General features: G+C 36.2%; 1 protein-coding gene across 1 annotated transcript; it reads left to right on the top strand.

The window, feature by feature from the left end:
• Positions 1-350: 350 nt before the first annotated feature.
• LOC142852746 (vomeronasal type-2 receptor 116-like) lies at positions 351-27,958 on the top strand. The gene is made up of 6 exons (XM_075977784.1): positions 351-550; positions 10,696-10,987; positions 11,679-12,479; positions 13,540-13,767; positions 14,164-14,293; positions 27,051-27,958. The coding sequence occupies exons 1-6, from the start codon at positions 351-353 to the stop codon at positions 27,956-27,958; spliced, it is 2,559 nt and encodes an 852-aa protein (XP_075833899.1).
• The last annotated feature ends 21 nt before the right edge of the window (positions 27,959-27,979 follow it).

Genomic DNA, 27,979 nt, shown 5'->3' with positions numbered 1-27,979 from the left:
TATAAGCTTATGCATACAATTTTACAGCTAATCTTCCTCATTTGGGTTTGTCCCTGTGGCTTTGCTTTTCTTAGACTTGGATGACATAATAAACAAATGTCATGAGAGTATGATCCTCAGACATGTGTTTGCCACTTGGACAGAAGTCCTCAGATGTAAAGCCTGAGGGTAGACACTGTTGAAGATTTCTCCAGGGGACTGTAGCAATCTGATGTGGAGAGAATAAGTAGTTGAGAGGCCTCCTCTGTCTGGAACACTTATAAACCACAGGAAGTATCACACATTTCCCTGCTGAGAGTGTGCATTTGTCACCACTGCAGGTTCCATTTGTGATCAGAGAAACATTGACAATGCTGACTTTGATTTCTTTCTTCTTGACCCTGAAGCTTCTTATGCTCCAGTGCAATTTTGGTATACCAAGGTGTTTGTACTCAGTGACAGACAATGTATATCAGGATGGAGACCAGGTGATCAGTGCCTTCTTACCCTTCTATGGCTATCAAACCTCTCCAAACTCTGAAGAGACAGACAGCACACACATTTCTCCACAGTAAGTGTTTCAAGCCTGCTCTTTCTAACCCTAGTCTCCAGAATGCACCCTTAATCCATCTCATCTTTTCCTTTCTGGCAATGTGCTTCTTTTAAGTTGGTAAGAGGTTTTCATTTTCATCTATTGAACTCTATTTTCATGGGTGAAAACTGAGCACAAAACCACTCTGCAGCCAGATCTAGTATATCTGTCCCTCTTTCGGCTTTTGTGCAGAAGCCTAATGGTATAACTTAAAAACATAGCTGAAGGTATGTGTACAATTCAGTATTAAAATGTGATAAAACATTGTTCCTTCTACAAAATAGGGTCCAAGGATGCTTCCTTTGTGTACTTCCTAATATCCATACAGACTGAGTGATACTATATATGACACATTCCTGGGGAGACAACCTACTGTGTTTAGTGACTTCAAATCTTTTGTAGACCAGTATTTCTGCAAGTTGAGCCCTTGCACCTTGCTTACACTTGCATGGCCAGGGGATACAGTCAGACAGCTCAAATTTTTACAGTCCCTTTGGCTTCTGAGTAATACAGGTGCAAATACAATTGTTGGCTAAAAGTATCACTAGTGCAATCAAAGAAATACCTGATAAAAGGCTAAGAGAGACTTCTACAGAACTTTGTGCTCCTCTGAGCAGATGTCAATGGGAGCACAGCTTATACCTCAGTCAGATGCTGATGTGTCAGGTGTTACCCATAACTTCTGGGCACATTGAGGAAGAGAGACAGACCTAAGTGTTGGGAAATATTATTGCATTCTCTTTTCCTTTCCCCCTTTTTTGGCTCCCTTTTGACTACTGTAACTCTTCCAGGCAGATGTATACATTGTAGTCTCTGTGATACCATCTTTGCTGACTCCTGTGGCTTCCTGCTAATTACCAGTTCTTGGAGAGATGAAGTAGCTTTCTACTACTTTAATGTTGATTTTATGAGTTTCTTACCTGACTCCCTTTAGTATCTAGATAGATTGGTCATTTTTAGCATGTGTTGAATATGGTAATAACACAGCTTACCAGTTAAGAAGGCAAATGGCAAATCTTCATACTCTGAAGCTGAGATATAATAAATACTGGTATAAAGCTATTGGAATTTTCTTTAATATTTTGTATGGACCAATCACAATTTTGTATTTTCAGGGAATGTAAAGGGATGCACTGTGTTAACCAGAAGGTGTGATGATATCAAACTGAATAAAATTTATCATATTAAGTAATAAGCTCTATGGCAAATCTACAATTCCAAAATTTATAAATCATGCCTATTCTAACTGCCTGACATGTCCTTAGTGATAGACTTACAAACCATGTAGGGCACTGTGTCTTTATCTTTTGTCTACAAAAGTTTTTCCAATTCAAAGTGAGCCCATGACTTATTGTAGATTATGGCTTCAATACTTTATTGTTTCTTGGAAAAATTGTATATATAAATACTACATTAAGAATATATTTTTGAATGGTGGCTATCTGTCCTATCTCTTCATCTTTTATTTTAAATCATGCTTACACATTGATTTTAAAGGGTTGTAAAATGACTTTGTGTTTGTTGTTTGTTTGAAATACTTTTGAGTGTGATGTATTGAACAGGGAAAGAACACATGCAGTTGAAGACTTTAAAGGTTTCTAAAGTGGTGATTATAGTGTCTCCTCTAAGCTTCTTGGCTTTAGTAGCTTTAGAGTGGGTTGTTCCCATGCCAGTCCAGATTAACCTCTTGTTTAGCAGATATTAATTAAGTTTTATTATATATTTATATGCTCTATGTTTCTATCCTAATCTTTAACTTTACAGACAGTTGTATTTTCATCCTACTGATTCTTTATAAACCACTTAGTTATGCTTATATTCATTTTGCCTCAAAGATGAGTATATTCAGTGAACTTTTTCAATTTCTTTATTTTTAAACTTAAATGAGTTATGTTTTATCACTTTAGTGACTTTTAATGTGTGTTTTTAAGTTCTTGCATATGATTGTGTTTCAGTGTGGACACACACAGGCAATAGCACATTTGAGGAAAGCCTCATATATTTCTCTGACTTCCATCTTCTTTCAGAAATGGTTTTGTGTTCAATGTTGTGTATGCCAAGCTAGCTGACCAATTAAGTTCTTTTGTAATTACCTTACATTAACCTGTAGAAATGCAGGATTATATAAGCCACCCACAAAGTCCAGGATTTGTTGTTTTCCATTCTGCTTCATAGTTTTCAGACTGAAATCATAAAGAAATTTAAATTTGCCGGGAGATGGTGGCACACGCCTTTAATCCCAGCACTCGGGAGGCAGAGGCAGGTGGATCTCTGTGAGTTAGAGACCGGCCTGGTCTACAGAGCTAGTTCCAGGACAGGCTCCAAAGCCACAGAGAAACCCTGTCTCAAAAAACCAAAAAAAAAAAAAAGAAATTTAGATTTATCCCTGGGTAACACTCAAGTAATGTGAAATATTGGTTTCCAAAATAAATTTCCTTAATTTCCTCTCAATAATGTGCATTTTAATGCACTTTCCAAAGAGCTTGATTTATTATTTGTCCTTAAAACCACTTCCTGTTTTCTTCTCAATTACCGTTAGCCTTAAAAATCTTTGTATGTGTGAGTGTGTGGGTGGTTGTGTGCATGCATGTGAAGGGTATGTTTCTGAATGCAAGTTGGAGTGTGTTATGTGCATACATATGTGTGCCTGAAAACTTGTGTGTAGATGTACATGTGATTGTGTGTGACTATGAGTTTTTTGATAGTGTGTGTGTGTTTGTGTCTGTGTGTGTGAATGAGGGGATGTGAGTATGTGGGGGTAACCGAGTGTATGTGTATGTGTGGAGTTCAGAAGAGAATCTTGGGTGTTGTCCTTCATTTTCCACTGTGTTTGAGAGAAAGACTCTGTTGTTGACTACTGTGCACATGAACTGGTAGAATCACAATCTCCTGGTATTCTCCTATATCTATATCCCATCTTTCCATTAGACCAACCAGATAGGAAACATTTGCTGCCATGTCCTGGGAACACAAAATCATCTCCTCATGCCAGAACATGTCTTCTCAGTCTCCTTTCCTAGCTCACATTCACAATAAAGCAGCTTGATCTGATTCAGATTTGTATTACCTTCATTTTCCTTTTAATATAGTATGTATAGTACAAAGATTATATTCTATCATACACATTGAGGACTTCAGTTCTGAGAAGTTTCCTCTCATGTAGGATAATCTTCCCTTCAACATTTTCTTTTTCCTATACTTCTGGAAATCTTTTAACTATATTAGAGCATTGATCTCATATCCATGTCAGTCTAATATGACTTATCTGGATGCTTATTGTTTTGTGAAATGCTGAACATTGAAGGCGTAAGTCACAAACAATGCCACACCAATTTGGGATTATGATTAATAGGGTGATATTTATTTAAAGGGGAAAAAACTTACAGATCACTGTCAGCCCTCTGCGTAACCAGGAAGGAAGTCAAGTCACCGGCGGAGCAGGAAGTGAAGAGAGAGAGGAGAGGGAAGTGGCCGCTTTTTTAAAGGGAGAGAGACCACGCCCCAAGGGGCTGGTATCTCAGCGGCGATAGGCTGGAGGAGTGGGAGGACCTCCCGTAACAGAACATACTAAAGTCATTTTTTTCACTTTAATGAAGATGGTTCTTAGTGTTTGACTTAACACATTGGGTTTCAAATACAACTGGATTCCCAAAGAGTTAATCAGCCAAAGTCTCAGTGATTGAGCAAAGAAGCTGTCCCATGATAACATGGTAAGTTCTCTGTCATGTAGAAGTTGCTCAGTAGAAGATGAGACACTTCTGTTTACTCATTTACACTTCTCTGAGGTTAAGGATTTGGTGTTTTCTGTGTTTGAACTCTCCTCCCAAAGCATAGCTTTACACTGCTAGATGATCTGCTTTGGTACTAGATTGCAGAAGAAATAAGTAAGAACTAGTGAGCAATTTCAGGACATCTAGGGCACAACCAGCAAGGAAGTGGAGAAACCTTTGCCTTTTCCCTTTTATTTTTCAAATCCCAACCATAGATTTAAAACCTGGGCTACTTTTTAAATCACCATGACATCCTATGCAAGCGCATACCCAAGAGAAACAGCACCAATAAATTGCAGAATGTCTACAAATCTGTGAAGCAAAGAATGATTTTTCACTTTTCAACTAATTATGTATTTTAACATGAATGAGAAGTCATTATTGTGGGCATAAGTTTGATTTTCAATAGTAGATTAGTAAGCTCACAGCCCTACATGTTTCCTTTGTGAACTTGTGATGTTGAAGAACTTGAGACTATGCTTATTGCTCTTCCCATAGCTGAGTCTGCTTCTTTAAAATACTTATTGCTAAAAATCTTTACTTTGTGTACTAGCCTATATGAATACTGTATTAAACTTCTTTATTTTTATTTCCTTAAACATTTTAGTTTGACTTTCTGCCCTCTCTTCCATGATGTTTTTTAAGCTTTGGGGAAAGGAAAGGGTTGTGATATGCTGGAAGAGTGAGACTCACTGTGCTTTGAATATCAATCATGGCAGGCTGGCCATAATCCAGTGAATAGTCCTATGTCTACTCACATATGGGCAGCATTAAATTGACTTAGTTTTATAAACAGGAAGTCTTGAAGTTGGGAGAGGAATTTGGGAGGAGTTAGAAGGCATCATTGATCAATATATAATACATACTAAACTAAATAATATGTTTGGCCTGTGACTTGTTTACATGAGCATTCCTATGAATATTTCATATTTACCAATAGTGCCTAATCTCAGGAGCAAATATTTTCACATAATATGTTTGGCCTGTGACTTGTTTACATGAGCATTCCCATGAAAATTTCATATTTACCAACAGTGCCTAATCTCAGGAGCAAATATTTTCACATTCAACAATAATACCATCCAGCTTTTCATTTCTTTTATTTGTAATACATTCATCCCCCATATTGCGTCTTAAAGATATTTACAGTCAACTATGCCATTGCTTTGATCATATTTGCTTGTTATTTTGATGTTTACTCAACACAAGCTAGAGTAATTTGTAAAGAAGGAGTTTATTTGAGAAAATATCATCTCTAGATTGGCCTGTGAGGAAAACTGTTGTGCACTTCCTTGAATGATGATTGACATGGGATGGCCTAGGATGCTATGAGTGCTGTTGATGCTGGTCTGCTGGTCTAATTGCAGTAAAAAACAGGCTGAACATTGCATAGGGAGCAAGTCATGTGAACAGAATTCCCCCATGCCTTCTCTTTAATTTTCTGCCTCAGCTTTTTTTCCGAAATAGGATGTGACCTGAGAATTGTAAGCTGAAGAAAACCCTTCCTTCCCAAGTTTCTTTTGGTCATAGTGCTCACCACAACAATGAGAACATCCTTACCCATTTATACCCTTTCCTCTCACCCTACCCACAGATCTGCTTTTCTTCTTTCACTACTCAGTCCAAAGTCTAATTTACTTTCACACATAGATAGCTTAATATATAGTTTACACATAATATAATATGCTTTTTGGAAAGATGACATAGTTGATGTTCTGAGATTTCTTTTGTTATCTCTTTTGCTATTGTACTCAATAGGTTGCATTTTCATCAGAAGCCATATTAAAAATTTTCATTCATTAACTCCACATTTTCCTCTCCTGAATAAGATTAACTTTGTATAATATAAACTATTTCTTTTCTTTTTATTAAATACTTTTTGTGTATGAGAATTTGCCTGCATGTATGCCTGTCCAGTAAAGAGTGCTCATGGAATCCAGAATAAAAGTTGTTGGAATCCTCAGATGCAGAATTACATTCATGAGATACCATAAAGGTGCTGGGAATTACACCCATGTCCTCTGCAAGAGGAGCCAATGCCCTTAACTGCTGAATCATTTCTGCAGCCCCAATATGAATTTAGAAATGTTTCAGATGGTTGATCCCCCTGTAAGGAATTTTATAATTTAAAAATTTGTGAGCCACAGTCTAAAACCTTATGCATAATTGTGGTAGAAGTTTCCAGAAATATTAATTCATATAGTTAATACGATCATTTCTCTCAAATAATGAATATAAATTTTGTCATGTATTACAGCAACAAGAGACACATTTGGAAAGAACAGAGTTAATGGGAAGGCCATGATAAGACTGTAGTGCCTCAGTAGTTACATAGTAGGGTTCTAAGACTTCCATTTCTTGTTTCACAAATATGAGACACTTTACACACATTTTGGATGCACTTCATAATTCTTTCAGAAAATATAGAATCTTTATTATTTTCAATTATTTTATGAATTTGAGTAAAGAATTGTCTGAAAAATACAGCCAAATGAATAAAGTCCCATGAAATCCTGAGCTCATAATCAGTGTAAAGTTTCAAAACAATTTCAACCATTAGTATTTTTTCACATGATTACAAAGAACTCAATACATTTGGTAAATCTCATATTATCTGAGAAAGACAGAAAGGAAAATACTCAACATGTCAGCATAAAGAAAGAATGAGATTAAGAATTCAATAAGTTTTCCTATGAAGGAAAAGATAAAAAACATTCTTCGTATTTTCCATCGATTTACCCCTCCAAACACAATCTCACAACTAAAGATAATAGATAAACATGGAAATATAGCATGGTTCACTAGAGTGGATCTAAACACACTCAATGTAAACTGGTGGAACCTAAGCCTTAACCTATGCAATGGATGATATTCAGAACACAGAATGTCCACGTAGAGGGTGTTCCCAGAGAGATATGATCACTGTAGAACTATCAACTTAGAAAAACCCTACAGGCTTTTTTTTTTGGTTTTTCGAGACAGGGTTTCTCTATGGCTTTGGAGCCTGTCCTGGAACTAGCTTTTATATATTAACATTTACAGGGGTGACCATCTGGTATTGGATAACCAACTGATGTGCTCTGTCCTGGGGAAGACAATTCTTCCTGCTCTCAGTGTTCCTCATTTACATCAGTTTCTTTGTATAATGATGAGGCATACTTGGTTTCTCCTTGTTAGTATATTTATTGTTTATCTTAACCTAAAAACATACATACAAGAAATATATTGAACAGCTCGTATTTGTACATTTAAGCATACATTTGCATCTAGAAAATATATATTCTATAAATATATGTTATCACAGTCCATGAAGATCAAACTCCTGGACAGTAGGCAAGATTTTGGAGGAAACTTCAGAATGTCATGAAACTAGATTATTTCTATCTGAGTGATAAGGGAGAAAGAATGGACAGACATTTTCCTTATTTTGCTCTTTATTCTTTCATGTTGAATTCTTCCCTTCTCTCTTTCTTCTTCACAGCTAATGAAGACCCACAAAATCTTTCAAGCATTACATCTAAATTTAGTAGACTTGTTACATATCAAGAAAAGAGTACTTTCTCTCAGTCACCTCCCTAACTAGTAGGTTATAACTTACAGCTGCAAAAAGGGGAGTCTCTCTGTTATTTTATCTATAGAGGTACGCTTATAAAACTAAACTACTTAGTAAACTAAAAGAAATAAGGGAGTTAATTGTGTTCTATCTCCCATTCTTCTAACTGTATAAACATTTTTAAATCTTTTGTGGCTAGTGGTTATAAGAGGCAGCTTTCTCAGACTGGATACTGTTCATTTACTAAGTGCAACTGTCTTCAGAGAGCCTGCAATGCTGAGCCACAAGCTGAGAGGCATGGCTGAGCGACTCTTTACAGCTCTGAGCTAAAAGGCAGGGAGAAGACACATAAGCATAGATGAGTTTACTAGGCAATATCTGAAGCACAGGGACATTAAAAGGCATTTTAAATCATAAAATATATTTTTCTGTCCTTTGTGTTCACCATGATCATGAAAAGGACAACCTGTAAATCTTTCTTGAAACTATAAAATTATTTGAATTTTTGAAGCTCTAGCCAAATAGGGAATCTTTTTCCCATGGTGAAACTTAAATATAAATCAATAAAACTGAGGTTAGGAATCGGTTCAAAGAGTTAATTACTATCCTTGGCCCCATGATTAAATAATTTTTCACTACTTATCTTGACTCAACAAGTCAGATAGCTGGCTACATATTCTTATAAATAAGATTGTATTTTTCTGGGAAAAGTTTATCATAAAATCCATAAGGAGGACATCTGGTCTAATCTAAAGCTACTTCATAATTTTATGTCAGTTGATACTATATGCCTATCTTGCCAGCTGAAGAACTACAGCTGCTTTCTTAAACTGTGCTCCAAGGCAATTCTTTTTTTTTTAAATTGAGTTATACATATTTCTCTGCTCCCCTTCTTTCTTCTTCCCCCCCTTTAACCCTCTCCCATGGTTCCCATGCTCCCAATTTACTCAGAAGATCTTGTCTTTTTCTATTTCCCATGAAGATTAGATCCATGCATGTTTCTCTTAGCATTCTCATTTTTGTCTGTATTCTCTGGGATTGTGAATTGTAGGCTTTTTTTTTTTACTTTGCTTTATGTCAAAAGCCACTTATGAGTGAGGACACATGACATCTGTCTTTCCGGGTTTGTATTACTCCACTCCATATGATGTTTTCTAGATCCATCCATTTGCCTGCAAATTTCAAGATGTCATTATTTTTTTATGCTGTGTAGTACTCCACTGTTTAAATGTACCACATTTTTTTTTTTACACATTCTTCAAATGAGGGGCATTTAAGTTCTTTCCAGGTTTTGGTTATGACAAACAATACTGCTATGAACATAGTTGAGCACATGTCATTCTGGTACAATTGAGTGTCATTTGGGTATATACCAAAAGTGGTATTGCTGGGTCTTGAGGAAGGTTGTTTCCTAATTTCCTGAGAAATTGCCACACTAACATCCAAATGGGCTATACAAGTTTGGACTCCCACCAGCAATGCAGGAGTGTTTCCTTTACCACACATCTTCTCAGCATAAGTTGTCATCAATGTTTTTGATCTTGGCCATTCTTACAGGTATAAGATGTAATCTCAGAGTTGTTTTGATTTGCATTCCTCTGATAGCTAAGGATGTTAAAGGCATTTCCTTAAGTGTCCTTCAGCTATTTGAGAGTCCTCTGTTTAGCGTTCTCTGTTTAGATATATATCCAATTTTTATTGGATTATTTGTTTTTTGCTGACTAATTTCTTGAGTTCTTTGTATATTTTGGAGATCAGACCTCTGTCTGATGTGGGGTAGGTGAAGATCTTTTCCAATTTTGCAGGTTGCCATTTTGTCTTTTTGATAATGTCCTTTCCTTTACAGAAGCTTCTCAGTTACAGAATGTCCCATTTATTAATTGTTTCTCTCAGTGTCTGTGCTACTGGAATTTTATTTAGGAAGTTGTCTCCTGTGTCCATGTATTGCAGGCACATTTCCTTGTGACACGATTGGAAATATACTCAAAAGTGGTATTACTGGGTCTTGAGGAAGGTTGTTTCCTAATATTCTGAGAAATAGCCATACTGACATCCAAAGGTCTTGTACCAGCTTGCATTCACATCAGCAATGCAGAAGTGTTCCCTATTCCCCACAACCTCTCCAGTATGAGTTGTTATCAGTGTTTTTGATCTTGGCCATTCTTACAGGTGTAAGATGGAATCTCAGTGCTGTTTTGATTTGTATTTTTCTGATAACTAAAGAAGTGTCTTTCAGCCATTTTAGATTTCTTGAGAGTTCTCTGTTTAGGTCTGTTTTCAATTTTTTAAAATGGATTGTGTGTTCTTTTGATGATCAATTTCTTGAGTTTTTTTGTAAATTTTGGATATCAGACCTCTCTCTAATATGGGGTTAGTGAAGATCTCTTCCCGTTCTGTAGGCTGTTGATTTTTCTTGTTGACCATGTCATTTGCTTTACAGAAGCTTTTTAGTTTCAGGAGGTGCCATTTATCAATTGTTTCTCTCAGTGTCTGTGCTGCTGGGGTTATATTTAGGAAGTGGTCAATTGTGCCAATGTGTTCAAGTGTAATTCCTACTTTCTCTTCTATAAGATTCAGTGTGGCTGATATTATTTTGAGGTCTTTGATCTATTTTAATAAACATGGTTATACCAATGCTACTGACCTCCAAAGAATCTAATGCTGCAAAACCATTGAACAACAAATGATTTCAATATGGAAACAGGGTAAACTTTGATTTAGTGCATGACAGTTACTGTATTGATTTTCAGACAATAATGTTTCAATATTGTTCTGTAATAATCCTTATGTCCCCTACACAGGATCAGACCTAACAACTACCAATATGCAATAGCTTTGACTTTTGCCATTGAGGAGATCAACAAGAACTCCCTTCTTTTACCTAATGTATCTCTGGGATATGTTATCTACAATGCCTGGCCGCATGATCAATGGATACCTTTTAATATCGTCTCTTGGCTAACAGGGGAGGATAAAGTCATCCCAAACTACACCTGCAGAAGAGAGGAAAAATATATGGCTGCAATCACAGCAACAAAATGGGACATTTCTTCCCTATTTGCCACATTTTTGGGACTTTATAGATATCCACTGGTGAGATTATATGAATGGGAATAAATGAAAAAACATACCTTAATGTCAAAATTTGATTATAAAAAACATAAAGAAGACTTCACTTGTGTATTATTCAAAATATATAGCCTTATTCTTATTGATGACTCAGTATTCTAGGTGCTTTCTGTGGAATCATGATAACAGAAGTTTGGGTTCAAGGACCACCTATGTCCACTAGATAGGCTAAAGAGACAGGATGACCCATGTGGCATTGAGAATTGTTATCTTCTAGCCAAGACAACAGTAATGAATTCAAGTGTTGTAGAGAGACCCTACAATGCGCTCTTCTGGACTTTATATGTACACACATGTATATGCACCTATACAAAAATGGGCACACAATCTCACATGGACAAACACACACAAACATGTGCACACAGACCAAACCAACCAAACTTTCAAAATATGTAACTGTTGAGGCTTTACACTTTGATATTTGTGGGTATAGCCACATAGACTTTGTGAAATGTACATTAAGGAAATGAGATACACACATTTTTTATGACAAAAGTGAACATTAACCTCATTTCTATAATGTTCTCCAGATATTGGCATTGACTTTAGATACAAATCTGACATTCTAAAACTTGAGTTCCTGTTTCATACTCATTGAGTCCATGATTTCTGGAAACTCCTAACTTCATGTCACTCCCTGTTCTCTTTTCTTTAGCTGACCTTTGGACCATTTGAACCAAATTTGAATGACCCTGGGAAGTTTCCTTCTGTGTATCAGATGGCCACCAAGGACTCATCTCTGGCCTTAGGCATGGTATCATTGATGGTCCATTTCAGATGGAACTGGGTGGGGCTGGTCATCTCAGAAGAGAAAGATGTTCAGTTTCTCTCAGAACTGGTACGAGAGATGGAAAGAAACAGAGTCTGTGTAGCCTTCCTGGAAATGATCCCAGTCAACCATATGTTAGACATGAATGACAATGATGTCTACAGTAGCCAGATTGGGACAAACTCAGCAAAAATAATTATCATTTATGGTGACACTGACTCATCTTTAGGTGTCTTCTTCAGAAGATGGGAACATGTTCTCCCATGGAGAATCTGGGTCACCACTTCACAATGGGAAGTCACTACTTCTATGCAACATTTTATTCTTGACTCATTCCATGGGACTCTTATCTTTTCACAACACCATGGTGAGATTTCTACTTTTAAAGATTTTGTAAAGACAGTTACCCCTTCCAAATACCCAGAAGATATTTTTCTTGCAAGATTGTGGGAGAAATATTTTAATTGCACACTCTCTGATGCTTCCTGTAAACCAGTAGAAAATTGCTCATCTAGAGGTTCCTTGGAATTGTTACCTTGGTACCACTTTGACACTGCCGTGAGTGATGGCAGCTACCATGTATACAATGCTGTGTATATTCTGGCCCACACCCTCCATAAGATGCTTGTGCAACAAGTAGATATGCAAGCAATGAAAAATGGAAGAAGGAAATATCCCCCCTGGAAGGTAAGGCCTTTTTATTTGGATGGCACACAATGTCACCAAAGGAAATCAATTAAGTGGCCCTTAATTAATTAACTAATTAATTAATTATCTTGCATTTTTTTTCCAAGGAGAAGCTTTGTAAACTGATTTACTGAGAAAAAGTAAAATGTATAGTTTGGTGGATATCTTAATCAAGATGCCATTTTTATAGAAGTAAATAATTAAGAAATGAGGACAAAAATTTATGGTAAAGAGGCCAATAGTATCCTATCCTTCTAATGTTCTCTACAAGAAACTTCTAACCTCTTCCCCTGAAATCTTTAAATATGACCAAGGGGTGACTGATATTTCAGAATTCTAAATAGTGTATAAGGGCACTAAACAAAGTAATCTTAAAATATCTCACAAACTATATCTGCTAGAAACACTGTCTTAAGTTTATTTTCTTTTACTGTGATAAATTGTGTGGACAAGAGTAACTTAATAAAAATGGGATTACATGACTCACCATTCTTGTTTATACTCCCTCATCCCAGAAATCTCAAGGCAGCCAGAATTGAAGCAGTTTTCCACACCTACATCAACTGTCAAGAATGCAAAACAATAAGCAATTGCACAAATACTATGGCTCAACTGGCTCCAATATATTCAGTCCAGGCCAAGCTCTTGAAATGATCTGCTTAAAATCTGAGAGTGTAGTTGTGCCTAAGTTAACCCAAGTTACAATATCTCTCATAGAAGTGCTCAGAGACCAAATTTATCTAGTCAGTTCTTTACTAGAACTTAATTCCCCCTGTGATTTTAGATTGCATCATTTTCATCTTTAAATTAACCATCATGAAATTTGGTGATCACTGTTGAAAACCTGTAGAATGAATAATGAACTAGTGATGTATCTGAATATTTTGCTCACATAGGATTAGGATAATTGTGCTTTTGTTCACTGTAATCATTCATTTTTTGTTATATACCTGTAATGATTCATGTTGAAAAACTCATTAATGTCTATGTGAGTGTGACACAATTCAGCCTTTTCCCTTAACAAAGAGAATGCCCATAATAAATCATGCATCTTTCTTAGCTGAACAGCATCATTAAGAATGTGCAATTCACAAATCCTAGTGGAGATTCAGTTACCCTGAATCCTTCAGAAAAACTGGATGTAGAGTATGACATTCTGAACTTCTGGAATTTTCCACAAGGCCTTGGTTATAAAGTGAAAGTAGGAACATTTTCCCCATCTTCTCCACCTGGTCAGCAATTGTCATTGTTGGAGGACAGGATAGAGTGGAACACTGGAGATGGAAAGGTAGGTGGCATGTCACATTAAGCTTTACAGAACACAGATCACTGAGAAACAAACAAAATCACCCTTAGTGAGCTTCAAACCTCCTCATACATTAAAAGATGACTGCACTGACATGTTTACAAAAATTTCTTTACTTCAAAACTTTCTTCATAAGACTTGTTGCAAAGTACTAACAATTCTTCCCCAAGAATATACATGATTCTAAATGTGTGTGTTTTATGCATATTTATATGAACATTACATATATATCCTATTTAATGATATGTTTCTGCTTTCATTAATTAATTAGATATGGTTTTTTAACTTTCAACTTAGCAATGTTCCAATATTCTGATAAAATTAAGTCATCAGTTTAATTATTATATGTCTTTAGCATTTCTGATTTCCTTTGTTTAGACTCCAATCTCTGTATGCAGTGAAAGTTGTGGTCCTGGATTCAGGAAATCTCTTCAGGAGGGCAAGGCAATCTGCTGTTTTGATTGCAGCCCCTGCCCAAATAATGAAATTTCCAATGATACAGGCAAGTGTGTGGATTACATATGAGTTTACCCACCTTTGTTTTTAATTTATGATTTGAAGAAGAAATTATGCAAAAAGAGAATTGCTATAGTATATTTTGAGATGTTGCATTCATAATTAATAGTCTTATGCTACATATACTCTTGTGATAGTCTACATTTGTTGGCTTTACATGATTACAAGCCATAATTTACTTAATGCTTTTTAATGTCTTGAAAGGAGTATAATATTCACTATTTCCAGAGAAATTTAAATGTGGAATGTACACACATATATCTCTATGCCAACTTTTTGGTATCTATTAACTTGAAATTGAAATTATTAATCTGGTACAGGACTGCTCTGAGAGTTCCCATAACTGTTCTTGAAATAGATCAGATATTAAGATAAAGTACATTTTTCTTAAGAAATTCAGGAACTGGAGAGATGGCTTTGGAGCACTAATAGAACACCTGGGTTTATCTCACAGAGTACAAACGATGGTTCACATCTCTGTGTAACAACAGTTTCAGAGAATCCGACAGCATATTCTGGCATTGTGGGCAACACACACAAGTACTCCACAGGCATACTTTCAGACAAAATACACACAAACCAAACAGATGTAGAATAAGAAATTCATATATTTTATATGCTTATATGAACAATGTGTGGCATATATTAATTACAATGGAAAACTTATGTTTCCTACTCTCTGTAATTCAAAGTTGAGTAGGGAAGAATGTCTGTGGATATGCATATTGAGGGTTATGCCATTAAGCTGAATAAGTGTATGCAAAATGTCCTGGAGCGCAAAGTAAGTGATGCTACGTATATTTTGAGAGTAAATCATGGAACTTTAAGGAGGACTGTGCCAGAACATAAGATGACAAAAGGATGGATGTACAAAATTCTTGTTAGCACAGTTGAGAATGACAAAGGATTAAAAAAAATCAGATCATATATTATGCAGTATATAATAAATTATTTGACCAAAACCAATAATCTCACCACCATAAATATAAAAGTCAATCTCCCCAATGAGCACAGGTACAGTAATTCTCAGTGAAACACTTATTAAATAAACTAAGTAAAAAATAAACATTATTCAACATGATAATATTGTCTTCATCCTTTAGAGGTACGGATTCATCAGCATATATAAGTTGTTGTTTGTAATCCATCACAAAAATAGATTCAAGGAAAGAAACTCTGTGATAATATAATTAGGTACTGGAATAATGGTCATGAAACAAATCCAAAATTTCTTCATGATAGAATTCCTGGATAATATAGTTATTTAGGAAGCATATCTTAACATAATAAAGGCAAGACACAGCATTAACCTCAAAAAGAGACACAAAGTATTTCCATATCAGAAAAAAGGGAATGTGATTCACTCTTTACATTTTCCTTCCATAATGATTTAAGTCTTAGCTATAAAAATAAGGCACTGAAGTAGACAAGGACAGTGAGGGCTGAAAAGGAGAATGTCAAAGGATCTTTACTTACGTATGATGTGGGTCTATGCTCTAAAGACCACATCAGAAATCTACAGGTCATAAAAGCTTTCAGTTATGTAACTAGACACAAAATTAACCTAGAAAAATGTTTTCTTATATCAACATCTAATATGCCAAGAAAAAAATAAGGGAAACACTACTATTTCAGTTAGTTTTTAAAAGTCTCATAGTGAATCAAACCATGGAGAAAGAGTAGTACATTGAAGAAAGAAATTTGACAAGACACCAGAAGATGGGAAGAATTTACACATAGTAAAAATGGCTGTTGTACTACTTTGTTGGAGTTTGTATTTCTGTGAAAATACTTTAAAACAGTAACTGTAATTTGCAGGCAAAAGGAGAGTTTCAATACAAAAAAATCTGTATGTAGCAACACTACTCCTTGATTTACCACAGGCTACCAAATAAAATCCTGAGTTTAATATATTTGTTTATTTGTATTAAGAGGTGGTCAGTTGGGTCCCATAGACAACCCCAAAGATTACAAGTGATTTCCATTATTTTTGGTCATTTTACAGAACTTGATGGTAAAATCCTAGTGTTGTTGTGGACGAAATATATTTGACTCAAAGGACATGGAGATAGCAGGCAGGAACTTACCATGAAGAATGTGGGTAGTATTCTATGAACAATTTTAGGGAGAAAATTCATTAAGAATCTTATTGTTGTATAGCAGTTGCTTTCTAGATGGAAATTCCAATATGGAGGGAAGCTCATTAAGACACGGGATGTTCTAAAAGCAGTAAAACATCCTATCACACAGGAAAGTTTCTTAAGCTCAAGGGATAAAATACTAAAAGGCTTCAGTGTCTCTGAAACTGATCAGAGACAGCAAAACCAAATGTGTCAAAGTAAAAATAAGCAGGAAGGATTAGAGAAAAAAATCTTTAAAACAAGGGAAGCTCCATAAAATAAGACGAGATAAGCTTGAGCAAACTGAAGCTACAAGGAGTATACAACTTGTAAGGCTGCTGGTTTCCAAGTTGTGTGAGGTGTTACCTCTCATTGGGTGGGCTTATAATGTTGGAGGTCATTTACTCATGGTCTATTCACTTTTCTAGTGATGTGAAAAAACATCTTTTTAAAACAACTTATATAAGAAAGAATTTAATTTTGGACTCAGGTTTCCAGATAGTAATAGTGGCCATTACTATTATGGTGGGGAGCAGGGCAGTATACAGATAATCACAATGTCCTAGAGAAAGCTGAGCACTGGCATTTGATTCACAGGCATAAGCTGGGAGATGGAGATGGTTGGGAGAAAGGGACATAGAAGGAAAAACAGGCAGAGATGGAGAGAGGGAAATGAGAGAGGATGAAGTGGTGGTTTTCTGAATACTCAAAGGCCACCCCTAATGAAACACTTCTTTTATCATGTGTGACAATCAGAAGAAAGAAAGGATACCTGCTAGCACAGTGCTGGAGACATACCTGAGAGCTTACATATCATCCACAAGCAGGAGGGAGAGAGACAGTGAGAAAGATTAAGAGAGAGTCAGAGACAGAGTGAATGTTGAGGTCTTTGGAAAACTCAAACACTAATGATACACTTCTACCATTTTGCAATCTCCCAAACACAAATATTTCCACCAATAACAAACCAAGCATTCAGAAATATAAAACTAGTTAGGCCATTCTCCTTCAAACCCCCATAAGTCATATCTGCTATAAATAATCACTCCTGTGAGTAACACAAGTAAAACTCACTGCTTTGATAACAAAGATTTAGCATGGTCTGTTGTGGGTGCTTCTCTTGGGTGCGCAATTTGCTCATATCTCTCTATGAATACTGTCACACAACACTAAGCTATCTTTAAATATGTTGAGCTAAAACAATGATTTACCTGGGAGGATCAATAGGTATGGAAGAAGCTAACCACTATCTGCTTTCATTTAAAGTCCACACTATAAGTTAGAATTTATGTCTCATACCATTATCTTGACCAAAAATATGTAGCTGGTTAGGTCCTATGTTTTAGGGAAGAAGGGAATATTATGAGCTAACTGTGCATAGTAATAAAGTTCTGCCTAAGTTGCTGTCATTATACTTACAGATTAGTGTAGCTCTCAACTTTCATCAGAGATACCTCATTTTAAGTATATGGCAGTTAATAAAGAGAACTACAAAAGATAAGTAAGCAGTGAATAAGAATCTGCGTATACACCAGTAAGACAACCCCTAAATTGTTCAGATATCATCATCAAAGAGTTAGCAAACACATTGTAGGGACAAAAGGTAGAAGATGCAACAGAAACTATTTTCCAGATGTGACGGTGATGCTGCACACATGATTCAGAGGAGCTGTGACTGCATGCATAAGACCTGGGCTAGGTCAACATACGCAAACTCCTTGATTTGAGGGGTATTGGATCATGAATTACCAGTAATTACTGGATAACGTTAAGAAAAAAATTAGAAAATACACTCCAACATACACATGCAGACACATAACATATTTCTTGATTGAAGTGGTGAAGTAGATAGTTTGATTTCTTGTTTATTTTTTCTGAGTCTTTTGTACAGTCTAGGTATTAACCTCTGTCAGATATCTAGCAAGAAATTGTTTTATCACATTCTCTAGTAAGTTTCTTTACTAAATTTACTGCTTTCATTTATGCACACAAGGTTTGTAATTTCATAAAGCTCTCCTTGTTAATCATTGGGATTATTTCAGGAGTGGTAACAGGTTTGTTTTGAAAGTCTTATGGTTATGTCTTAGTTAGATCTTTTCTAGTGTTAGGATATAAAAAATCATGACTAAAAGTTACTAAAGGTAGAAATGGTTTATTTGCATTAGATTTATAATTCATCATGAAGGGAAGCTAGGGCTGGAACTCATGACTAAGCAGAAGTCATGGAGGAGTGCTGCTGCATACTGAATTTTGCCTTATACTGTGCTCAGCCTGCTTTCTTATACAATTTAGAACCACCTTCCCAGGACTTGTACCATTCCCAATGTAATGAACCTTCCACTAAAAGCCATTAGCTAAGAAAATTCACTAAATACTTATCTACAAGAAAATCTAAAGGATCATTTATTCAATTCTGAGTACTATTCCCTAAATATGATTCTTTCTTGTATCAAGTTGGCTCTGACCCAGGAAATATCATAGAGCCTTTCCAATTTATTTTATTTGAAATTCATTCCTCCCTCCTTCTGCTCCTCATTTGGACCTAGGGAGCTCAGTCCAGTGCTGCACTGTGAGTCTCTGTCTCTAGCTTCTTCCATCGCCAGATGAAGGTTCTATGGTGATATGCAAGATATTCATCAGTATGGCTATAGGATAGGGCCATTTCAGGCTCCCTCTCCTCAGCTGCCCAAGGATCTAGCTAGGGACATCTACATGGACACCTGGGTACACCTCTAGATTCAAGTCTCTTGCCAACCCTAAAATGGCTCCCTTAATTATGACATATACTTCCCTGCTGCCATATCCACCCTTCCTCCCTCCCAACCATCCCATTCCCCCAAGCTCTCCTCATCCCCCTTCTCACTTTTTCCTCCACATCTCCCCTTACACCCACTCCACCCCCAACCCCAAGTTTCCAATTTTTGCCTGGTGATCTTGTCTACTTCCAATATCCAGGAGGATAACTATATGTTTTTCTTTGGGCTCACCTTCTTATTTAGCTTCTCTAGGGTCACGGATTATAGGCTCAATGTCCTTTATTTATGGCTAGAAACCAAATATGAGTGAGTACATACCATATTCATCTTTTTGAGTCTGGGTTACCTCACTCAGGATAGTGTTTTCTATTTCCATTTTTGCATGCAAAATTCAAGTTGTCTTTGTTTTTTACCACTGAGTAAAACTCTATGCGTACATATTCCACACTTTCTTTATCCATTCTTCCATTGAGGGGCATCTAGGTTGTTTCCAGGTTCTAGCTATTACAAATAATGCTTCTATGAACATAGTTGAACAAATAATTTTGTAGTATGATAGAGCATCTCTTGGGTATATTCCCAAGAGTGGTATTGCTGGGTCCTGGGGTAGGTCGATCCCGAATTTCCTAAGAAACCGCCACACTGCTTTCCAAAGTGGTTGCACAAGTTTGCATTCCCATCAGCAATGGATGAGGGTACCCCTTACTCCACATCCTCTCCAGCAAAGGCTATCATTGGTGTTTTTGATTTTAGCCATTCTGACAAGTATAAGATGGTATCTCAAAGTTGTTTTGATTTATATTTCCCTGATCACTAAGGAGGTTGAGCATGACCTTAAGTGTCTTTTGGCCATTTGAACTTCTGTTGAGAATTCTCTGTTCAGTTCAGTGCCCCATTTTTTTAATTGGGTTAATTAGCATTTTAAGGTCTAGTTTCTTGAGTTCTTTATATATTTTGGAAATTCAGAAATGAGTTAATGGAAGAAGCGATGATGTATCAAAAATGAAATAGAAATGACTGATAAATGATGAAAAGTATTCAACCTCACAAAGTGTCAAATAAACACAGATTACAGCTTTATTCAGATTCTATCCTATATTTAAATAAGTTAAAATGGTAGCCATTCAAGAAATAAAAAAATCATTCTGAAAATTTGCACAAAAGTGAGTGTTTGTTTACTGCTGACTGGAGAACACATTAGTCCAATCCTATAGAAGCAGGTATCAATTTATGTGCAATAAAAACCACCATCATTTTTGAGAAGACATGGCCTAAAGAATGGAAAAACACATTTATGCTTGTTACATCTGACAAATGTTGAATATAGAATGTGAAAATAGAAAAATAAAAATTTATGCCCAGGCAATGCTGAACCATATGTCAGCAGCCCATATATGGAGGTTCTGTTGAATTTGTATTTATCAGGTTTCATAACCTAAGCTGACCAAGTATCTTTCTCAAGAGGGCAGCAGATCTCATTATGGATGGTTGTGAGCCAACATATGGTTGCTGGGAATTGAAATCAGAACTTTTGGAAGAGTAGGCATTGCTCATAACCACTGAGTCATCTCTCCAGCACATTAAAAATATAGAAAGAACAAAACCCCTAAGCATGAATAAAATAAACAGCCCAATTAAAAATTGAAACAATGAACTAAACACAGAGTTCTCAAAAGATGAAATTCTGATCAAAGGGAAAATTTTAAATATGTTCAAATTACTATAGATATCAGAGAAATACAAATTATAATTAATTTCAGAATTAATATCACCAAACCATAATGACAAAGAAAAAAACAAGAACAGCAAGTACAGATGACGCCAAATCCGGATGACGATGTGGTGAATGAGGAACAGTTATTCATTGCTTTTTGGAAATCCATACTGCTATAACCATATGCATATCAGAACAGAGATTCCTCAAGAAGTTATAAATAAATCTATTCCATCACTTAGCAGTACCTATTTAGGGTATATATCATAGAAGGTGATACCTTACAGCAAGTATACTTGTTCATCTGGGTTAATTGCTGTTCTGTTCACAATGTGTAGGAAATGGAAATATCCTAGATGTCCACCTAAGTGAGGTAACACAAACCCAGACAGATAACACATGTTTGTCCAATATGTGGAAAATAGGTCTTAAGCTCTTCAACTTTAGATATGTTTCATTTGAGATACTCATAAAGATTAGGAAATTATTAAAAAGAAATTATGGGTGAGCAGGCAATCATTCAAGCAAGGTGGAATAAAATGTTTTTCTTTAAACAGGGAATGTGGGAAGTGGAATAGGAAAGGATTAAGTGGAAAATGAAAACAAATGTTAGAAGGCAAAATTAAGGAAGGACAAACAATATAAAAACGTGTTTTGAAAACCCCATGTTGAAACCTGATACATTAGAACTTTGCACAGTACATACACATGTAAAGAAAATGTAAATTGAGTTACCCTGTAATGATGTAGCATATCTCAAACAGACACATCACATGAACAAATAAAATCCTAATACGATGAATGGGTTATTGTTTTGAGATGTGTCCCCCCCATATACTCCATATATTATGGTATATTATCATTACCCTTAAATATGCTCCAGATTCTACTATTAGGACCTTGTTTCTTGAATTCACATACTTGAGTCATAAACATGCAGAATTAAAGTAGTTACTGATGTGGAAATTTCATCCCCACTGGCAAGATTCACAAAGGTGGAAGCTAGTAGGCATGCTACTGGAGAGGAAGTGCAATTATTGACCTCACAGAGTGTTAACCCTGAAAGCTGCTATATTGTCTTGCCTGGTAGAACGTGGTCCCTGATGCAGTAGTGGCATGAATGATAAAGGTGTCAATAGACACTTTCTGACTGGATTTAAGGCCATCTCAATGATATAGTATCCATATTTGGAAATTTTATCTAGAATCAGGATTCTAGTTGGTCATAGGTACTATGAAAAAAATCTCCTTAAATAATGCTAAATAAATATAGCATTAAAATAAGACATATTTTAATACTAATCACAGAATCACTGACCCCTCATTAGAGAATCTTATTCTTGGAATTCAAGGAAATTAAGTAAGACCATAACCTGCCTTTGTGCAGAGAAGTGAAAGACTTGTAGAATGCTGAATGCTAAATGGGATGTATATGGTACATCCACAATTAAAGGATTATAGTTTTTCATAGAAGAAGAGGTGGGAAAATATAAGATGGTGGATGATTTCAAGGAAAAAATCTTTTCTTGAAACAACAGGACCAATACAAATATGAATATAAACTCAAGCCAGGCATAATTCAGGCATGGGTGTGAGGCAAGAGTTGGATACATAGTTCCACCATTATCTGAAAATATGTTGATATGTGCTAGCTGCTGTGAAAGGTAGAGTCAGTTTTCTTTAATGTGACTTGTAGTGTATACACCATACTATACAGAACGATCAACAATTAGTTGACATAAACTGGAATTGTTGTGGACAGGGAAGGAAGGGAGGAACAGAGCATGAATATTGGGTGGATAGTCTAGGAAGTCATGGAGACATTTAGGAAGAGTTGGGGGATTGTTAGCAATGTGATCAAAAAACATCACATCAAATTAAGGAAAATTTAACAAAAACCTTTTAGAATACAAGTAAATTATAGAATCAAAATCCCCTGTTACACTACTAAGAAATTGTTTATTTTAGGATGCTATCTATACTAACTAGCTAGAGCCTTAGAGTAACTTGGCCAATGAAACAGGCTTTTGGTTCTTGGCCAACATGATGCCTAATCTTTTTTGTCAAATTGACACAATTGGTAAGAGGGACTCTCATTGAGGTGTCCTGTAGCTATGTATGTAAGGCACTTCATGAATTTATAATTGATGTAGGAGCTTATATTGTTATGGGAAGCACCATTTTTTGGCAGCTGACCTGGGCTATGAAACAAAGATAACTGATCAAGCCAGAGAAATGAAGCCAGTAGGAAACCTCCTCCATGTTCTCTGTCTCAGTTTCTGCTTTCAGAATCCTGCCCTGAATTTTGTCTGTATTTCCTTAGTGATGAGTTGTAGGCCATAAGCTAAATACACACAGTCTCTTTTTAAATGCTTAAAACAAAAATATGCCATATTTTAGATGATATATTTGTATAAATATAAAATTTATTTAAAAATACAATCTCTGTTGATATTGCTTATGATTCACTACAGAAATAATAGGCAAATTTTCATTTCTAATTGCCAATGATGCATTTTGAAAATGACCTAGGTAGGTTTTGAACATGTCTATGAAATAACTATAATTTCATGGAAATTGTGAAAGAGATTCAGCCATGAAACATGAAAATACAAAATGCTACGCTGTAACAAATTTAAACAATGTAAGTGTGTGTAAATATACACACACACATATACATATATACACACAGAGACATACACACACTCACACACACACACACACACACACGACTGGAAAGTCTCCACACTGGGGACTGGAGGGATAAAGTTCTGGTTGTCAGTACTTGCTTTTCTTATAGGGGAGCAGACTTCAGTAATGAGGACTGACATGTTGTCTCTCAACTGGATATAACCCCAGACACAGGAGCCTCTGTGGAATCTAAATGCACAAGGCAAATGTGTGGTACAAATACGTACATAATGCAAAGTAACTATGCATATGATATTTAAGATTCACAAAATTAAAAAAGTCTAAATATTGGATTGTTTAAAATTTTTGAGATTATAATATAGTTGTAAAATTTCTCTATTCCCTTTCCTCACTCCAAACCTACCATACATTGCCTCAATGCTCTCCTTCAAGTTCATGGTTTCTTTATTCAGGAATTAGTTATGGCTTGCACATATGTATACACAAACATATTGCTAAATGTTACATTGTCAGTTCCTTTAACATTACCAGTAGGAAGGTTTCAGGGCTAACCATTTGGTAGGAACAAACATTCGGTAGGCCTGTAGAAAACCACATTATACTTTTAATGAAATTTACTAATCTGGTTTATTGGTGGTTCATCCTAAAGCTAAAGACCACCTAATTAAAACTGTCAATATCAAACATAAGAAATCTTTTTTAAGTTGTTGATTAGGGAAGTCCAGGAGACTACTGAAGTATACAGCCTATTGCTGTTACCTGAGGTTACCCAAAGAAGTAAAAGTTAAGCGCTTATTGCTGATGCTACCATACCATCCATAAACAGGACCTAGAGAACCCTAAGTTGCCAGTTAGGTAAGTGGTATTTCCTGAGTAATAGCTTTCATGATGCCAGAAAGCATCATGCCAGGTTTCAGAAGAAGCAGGCAACCAACAGCTATACTTAGCTACAATATCTATAAACTACATCAACTACCAGAAAGACATTATGACCCAGAGAGTGCAGTAACACTACAACACTACACATTTATGAATAGAAAACAACATCTCCTTAACTGGACTTACAATCTTCTCAGAAAGACAGATACTATGTCTCTTATTTGAAGTCTGGTTTACTCCTAAATGCTAATGAAATTGTTATTATTGGATGAGAATCTACAACCACTACTTCACTAAAGCAACATAATCCCTAACAATAATTTATAAACATTTGTGGTGTTACCCACAAATAAGTGTGGTCTTTGCTCCTCATCAAGTAAGCTTCTACTGGTAACAGGTGAAATCCACTAAAGAAAAACAAAGCCAATCAACATGCAGAGTTTTGATGCCCAGCCCAATGTTGGCTATATCTATGAAACAATCCCACACCTAAGGACCAGAGAAGATTTGAGAAGAGGGCAAAGAAAGACTGTAAGAGCCAGACCATCTACAAGTTTGCTGTGACATATCAGATACTAGGAACATCAGAAACTGCACCATAAAGTCTCATTAACATGAGCACGCAAATGTAAACAGAAATAGAATGACACCAACAAACTAAAGTGGATTGGACACACACCACAAGTTCCCAACCCTGTAGAAAAAACTGCTGGTAGCTGACATTAACTGTGACTGAGGAAGTGGAAAAGATAAACAAGATTTATTTACCTGTTCTATGTAACCAAAATCAAAAATTTAACATTCTGTGGTGGAAATTAAACCCTACTCATAAGAAGGTCATCTTCCAGCAAATTATTTTCTATATCATCTCTGTTTCCTTGATTTGCAAATTATTGTTCTTTGGATAGTTTTGATGACTACATGCTATATAATAAAGCAACCAGAGTATAGGTTCTAGAGATCCAATTTAGTGCAATATAAATGTGCTTTGTATTCTCCCAAAGTTGATGTTAGATTATGTCTTACATGAAAGGTGATGCATTAAGTAGCTTTCAATTATATTTATAGACCTTGACCAAAACACCCTCAGAAGGAAAACGTTTATTTTACTTTACAGCTTATACTCTGTCGTGAAGGCAAGTAATGGAAGAAACTCAGGGTAGGAAGCTAGATACAGGAACTGAAGCAAACAACATGGACTTGATTACTATATTGTTCCCATGGCTCACATAGCTTACTTTGTTAATAGGAACTAAAGCCAATTTCCCTCATTGACACTGCCCAATAAAGCTATATTGCCCTAAAATGTCAGGGACCATAGAGGCCAAAATAGAAACTATCTTTCCCTATCTGGATTGGTACAGAGGCACAAGAAATAACCAGACACAGTTTACACAGTCATCTTGGAAGGGCATCTCAGGCTTCTCTCCATTCTGAAGATCTATCCGCATTTATTATACCAAACACCTTTTGTTCTCCCAGCTAAACCAAGGTGGAAACTCATTAATATTCTCTTTACCTGGGACACAGGGCTAGGGAAACACCTGCAACTTAGTCACCAGCTTCAGCAAACAGCCCTCCCCAGGCGATCTACATTTTTAACAAAGGAGAAAGGAGCAATACTTTTTGGATTTGTTAGTTGGCTATCTTACTTGTTTGGCAGGGTTGCATCTGCTTAGTGGCCAGTGCACCTGTCTGTAAATTATTTTATATGAAATATGGGCCCACAATAAAACAATCACTGATAAAATCCTCCACCAGATTGATCCATTGGCTAATACAGCTGAGACATTTTCTCACTTGGCATCCTTTTCAAAAAGGATTTTATTTCCTGTTAAGTTGAAATGAAAATCATGAGATGATGATTTGAAAATGTAATCTTGGATAGCTGCTAATGGATGATACATTCAAACTTGTCAGTGGGAATAACACAACTTTCACCATATCTGGCTCTAAAGTCTGTGTCTGCCAAGGGAAGAATGAGTAATAGTTCAGCCCACATCAAATGCCCTGCTTGTAGTAACATTCAGTTATAAAAATAAGATTAATAGGAGCTTGCTTTTATCAAATCCCACCCTAAATTACCATAACATACTAAATATACAATGAGAATAGATATGTTGTCTGTTTGGTTTGTTTGTTTGTTTGTTTGTTTGTTTTAAAGACAGGGTTTCTCTTTATGTCTCTGGATGTCCTTCAAATCATTTTGTAAACAAGGCTGTCCAAGAACTCAAAGGTTCAAATCCTTTGCTTCATGATTGCAGGGATTAAAGGTGTGTGCAACCATGCCTGACTAGTTTTCTTTTCTTCCCCCCTTTTTTTTTTGCTTTTTTGCTTTGCTCTATTTAGTTTTGATGTTCATGTTTTCTTTCATATTTGATATGCTATATTAATATAAAAGTAAAAAAATATTTTATGACAAAAACAATATCTGCTCATTTACTTAGTACTAAAGAGTATATGGAATAATAACTGGGCAAAATCTAAAAGCAGTAGCCTATTATTCAGTCTTCAGTGGTCAGAAGAATAGTTGGATTACTTTCCCCAGTGTTCTACTTTCAGTGGGTGGGGTTAAAATGAATGAAAATCACTGAAGTTGTACTGATGTCACATTACTTTTCTTGCCAGATATTGATCAGTGTGTGAAGTGTCCAGATGATCAGTATGCCAACACAGAGCGAACACACTGCCTCCAAAAATCTGAGACATTTCTGGCATATGAAAACCCTTTGGGGATGGCACTAGCTGGCATGGCCCTGTGCTTGTGTATGCTCACAATTCTTATCCTTGGGATTTTTGTGAAGCACCAAAATACTCCTGTTGTAAAGGCCAATAACAGTACTCTCAGCTACACCCTGCTCATCTCCCTCACCTTCTCTTTTCTTTGCTCCTTGCTCTTCATTGGTCAGCCCAACACAGCCACCTGCATCCTGCAACAGATCACATTTGGAATAGTGTTCACAGTGGCTGTGTCTACTGTCTTAGCCAAAACCATCACTGTGGTCTTGGCTTTCAAGATCACTACACCAGGAAGATGGATGAGGGGATTGCTTAAATCAGGGGCACTCAAATTTATCATTCCCATCTGTTCAGTTACACAAATTATCTTCTGTGGAATCTGGCTGGGAACATCTCCTCCCTTTGTAGACACAGATGCACATTCTGAACATGGTCAGATCATCTTAATGTGCAATAAGGGCTCAGTCACAGCCTTCTACTGTGTCCTGGGGTACCTTGGGGCCCTGTCCATGGGGAGCTTCACAGTCGCATTTTTAGCCAGGAACCTGCCAGACATCTTCAATGAAGCCAAATATCTGACATTCAGCATGCTGGTGTTCTGCAGTGTCTGGGTCACCTTCCTCCCTGTCTACCACAGCACTAATGGGAAGATCATGGTGGCTGTGGAGGTCTTCTCCATTCTGGCCTCCAGTGCAGGGCTCTTAGGCTGCATATTCTTCCCCAAGTGTTACATCATTCTCATGAGACCTGATAAAAATTCAATAAAAGCCATGAGAGATAGAGTTCAGTGGAAATAAGTGGTCTGTAAGATAACCCAC

Source organism: Microtus pennsylvanicus, chromosome 6 (genome assembly GCF_037038515.1).
Source record: "Microtus pennsylvanicus isolate mMicPen1 chromosome 6, mMicPen1.hap1, whole genome shotgun sequence".
NCBI classification, from domain to species: Eukaryota; Metazoa; Chordata; class Mammalia; order Rodentia; family Cricetidae; genus Microtus; species Microtus pennsylvanicus.
Note: the sequence above shows the minus strand (reverse complement) of the source record. Positions and strands in the feature narration are given on the sequence as shown.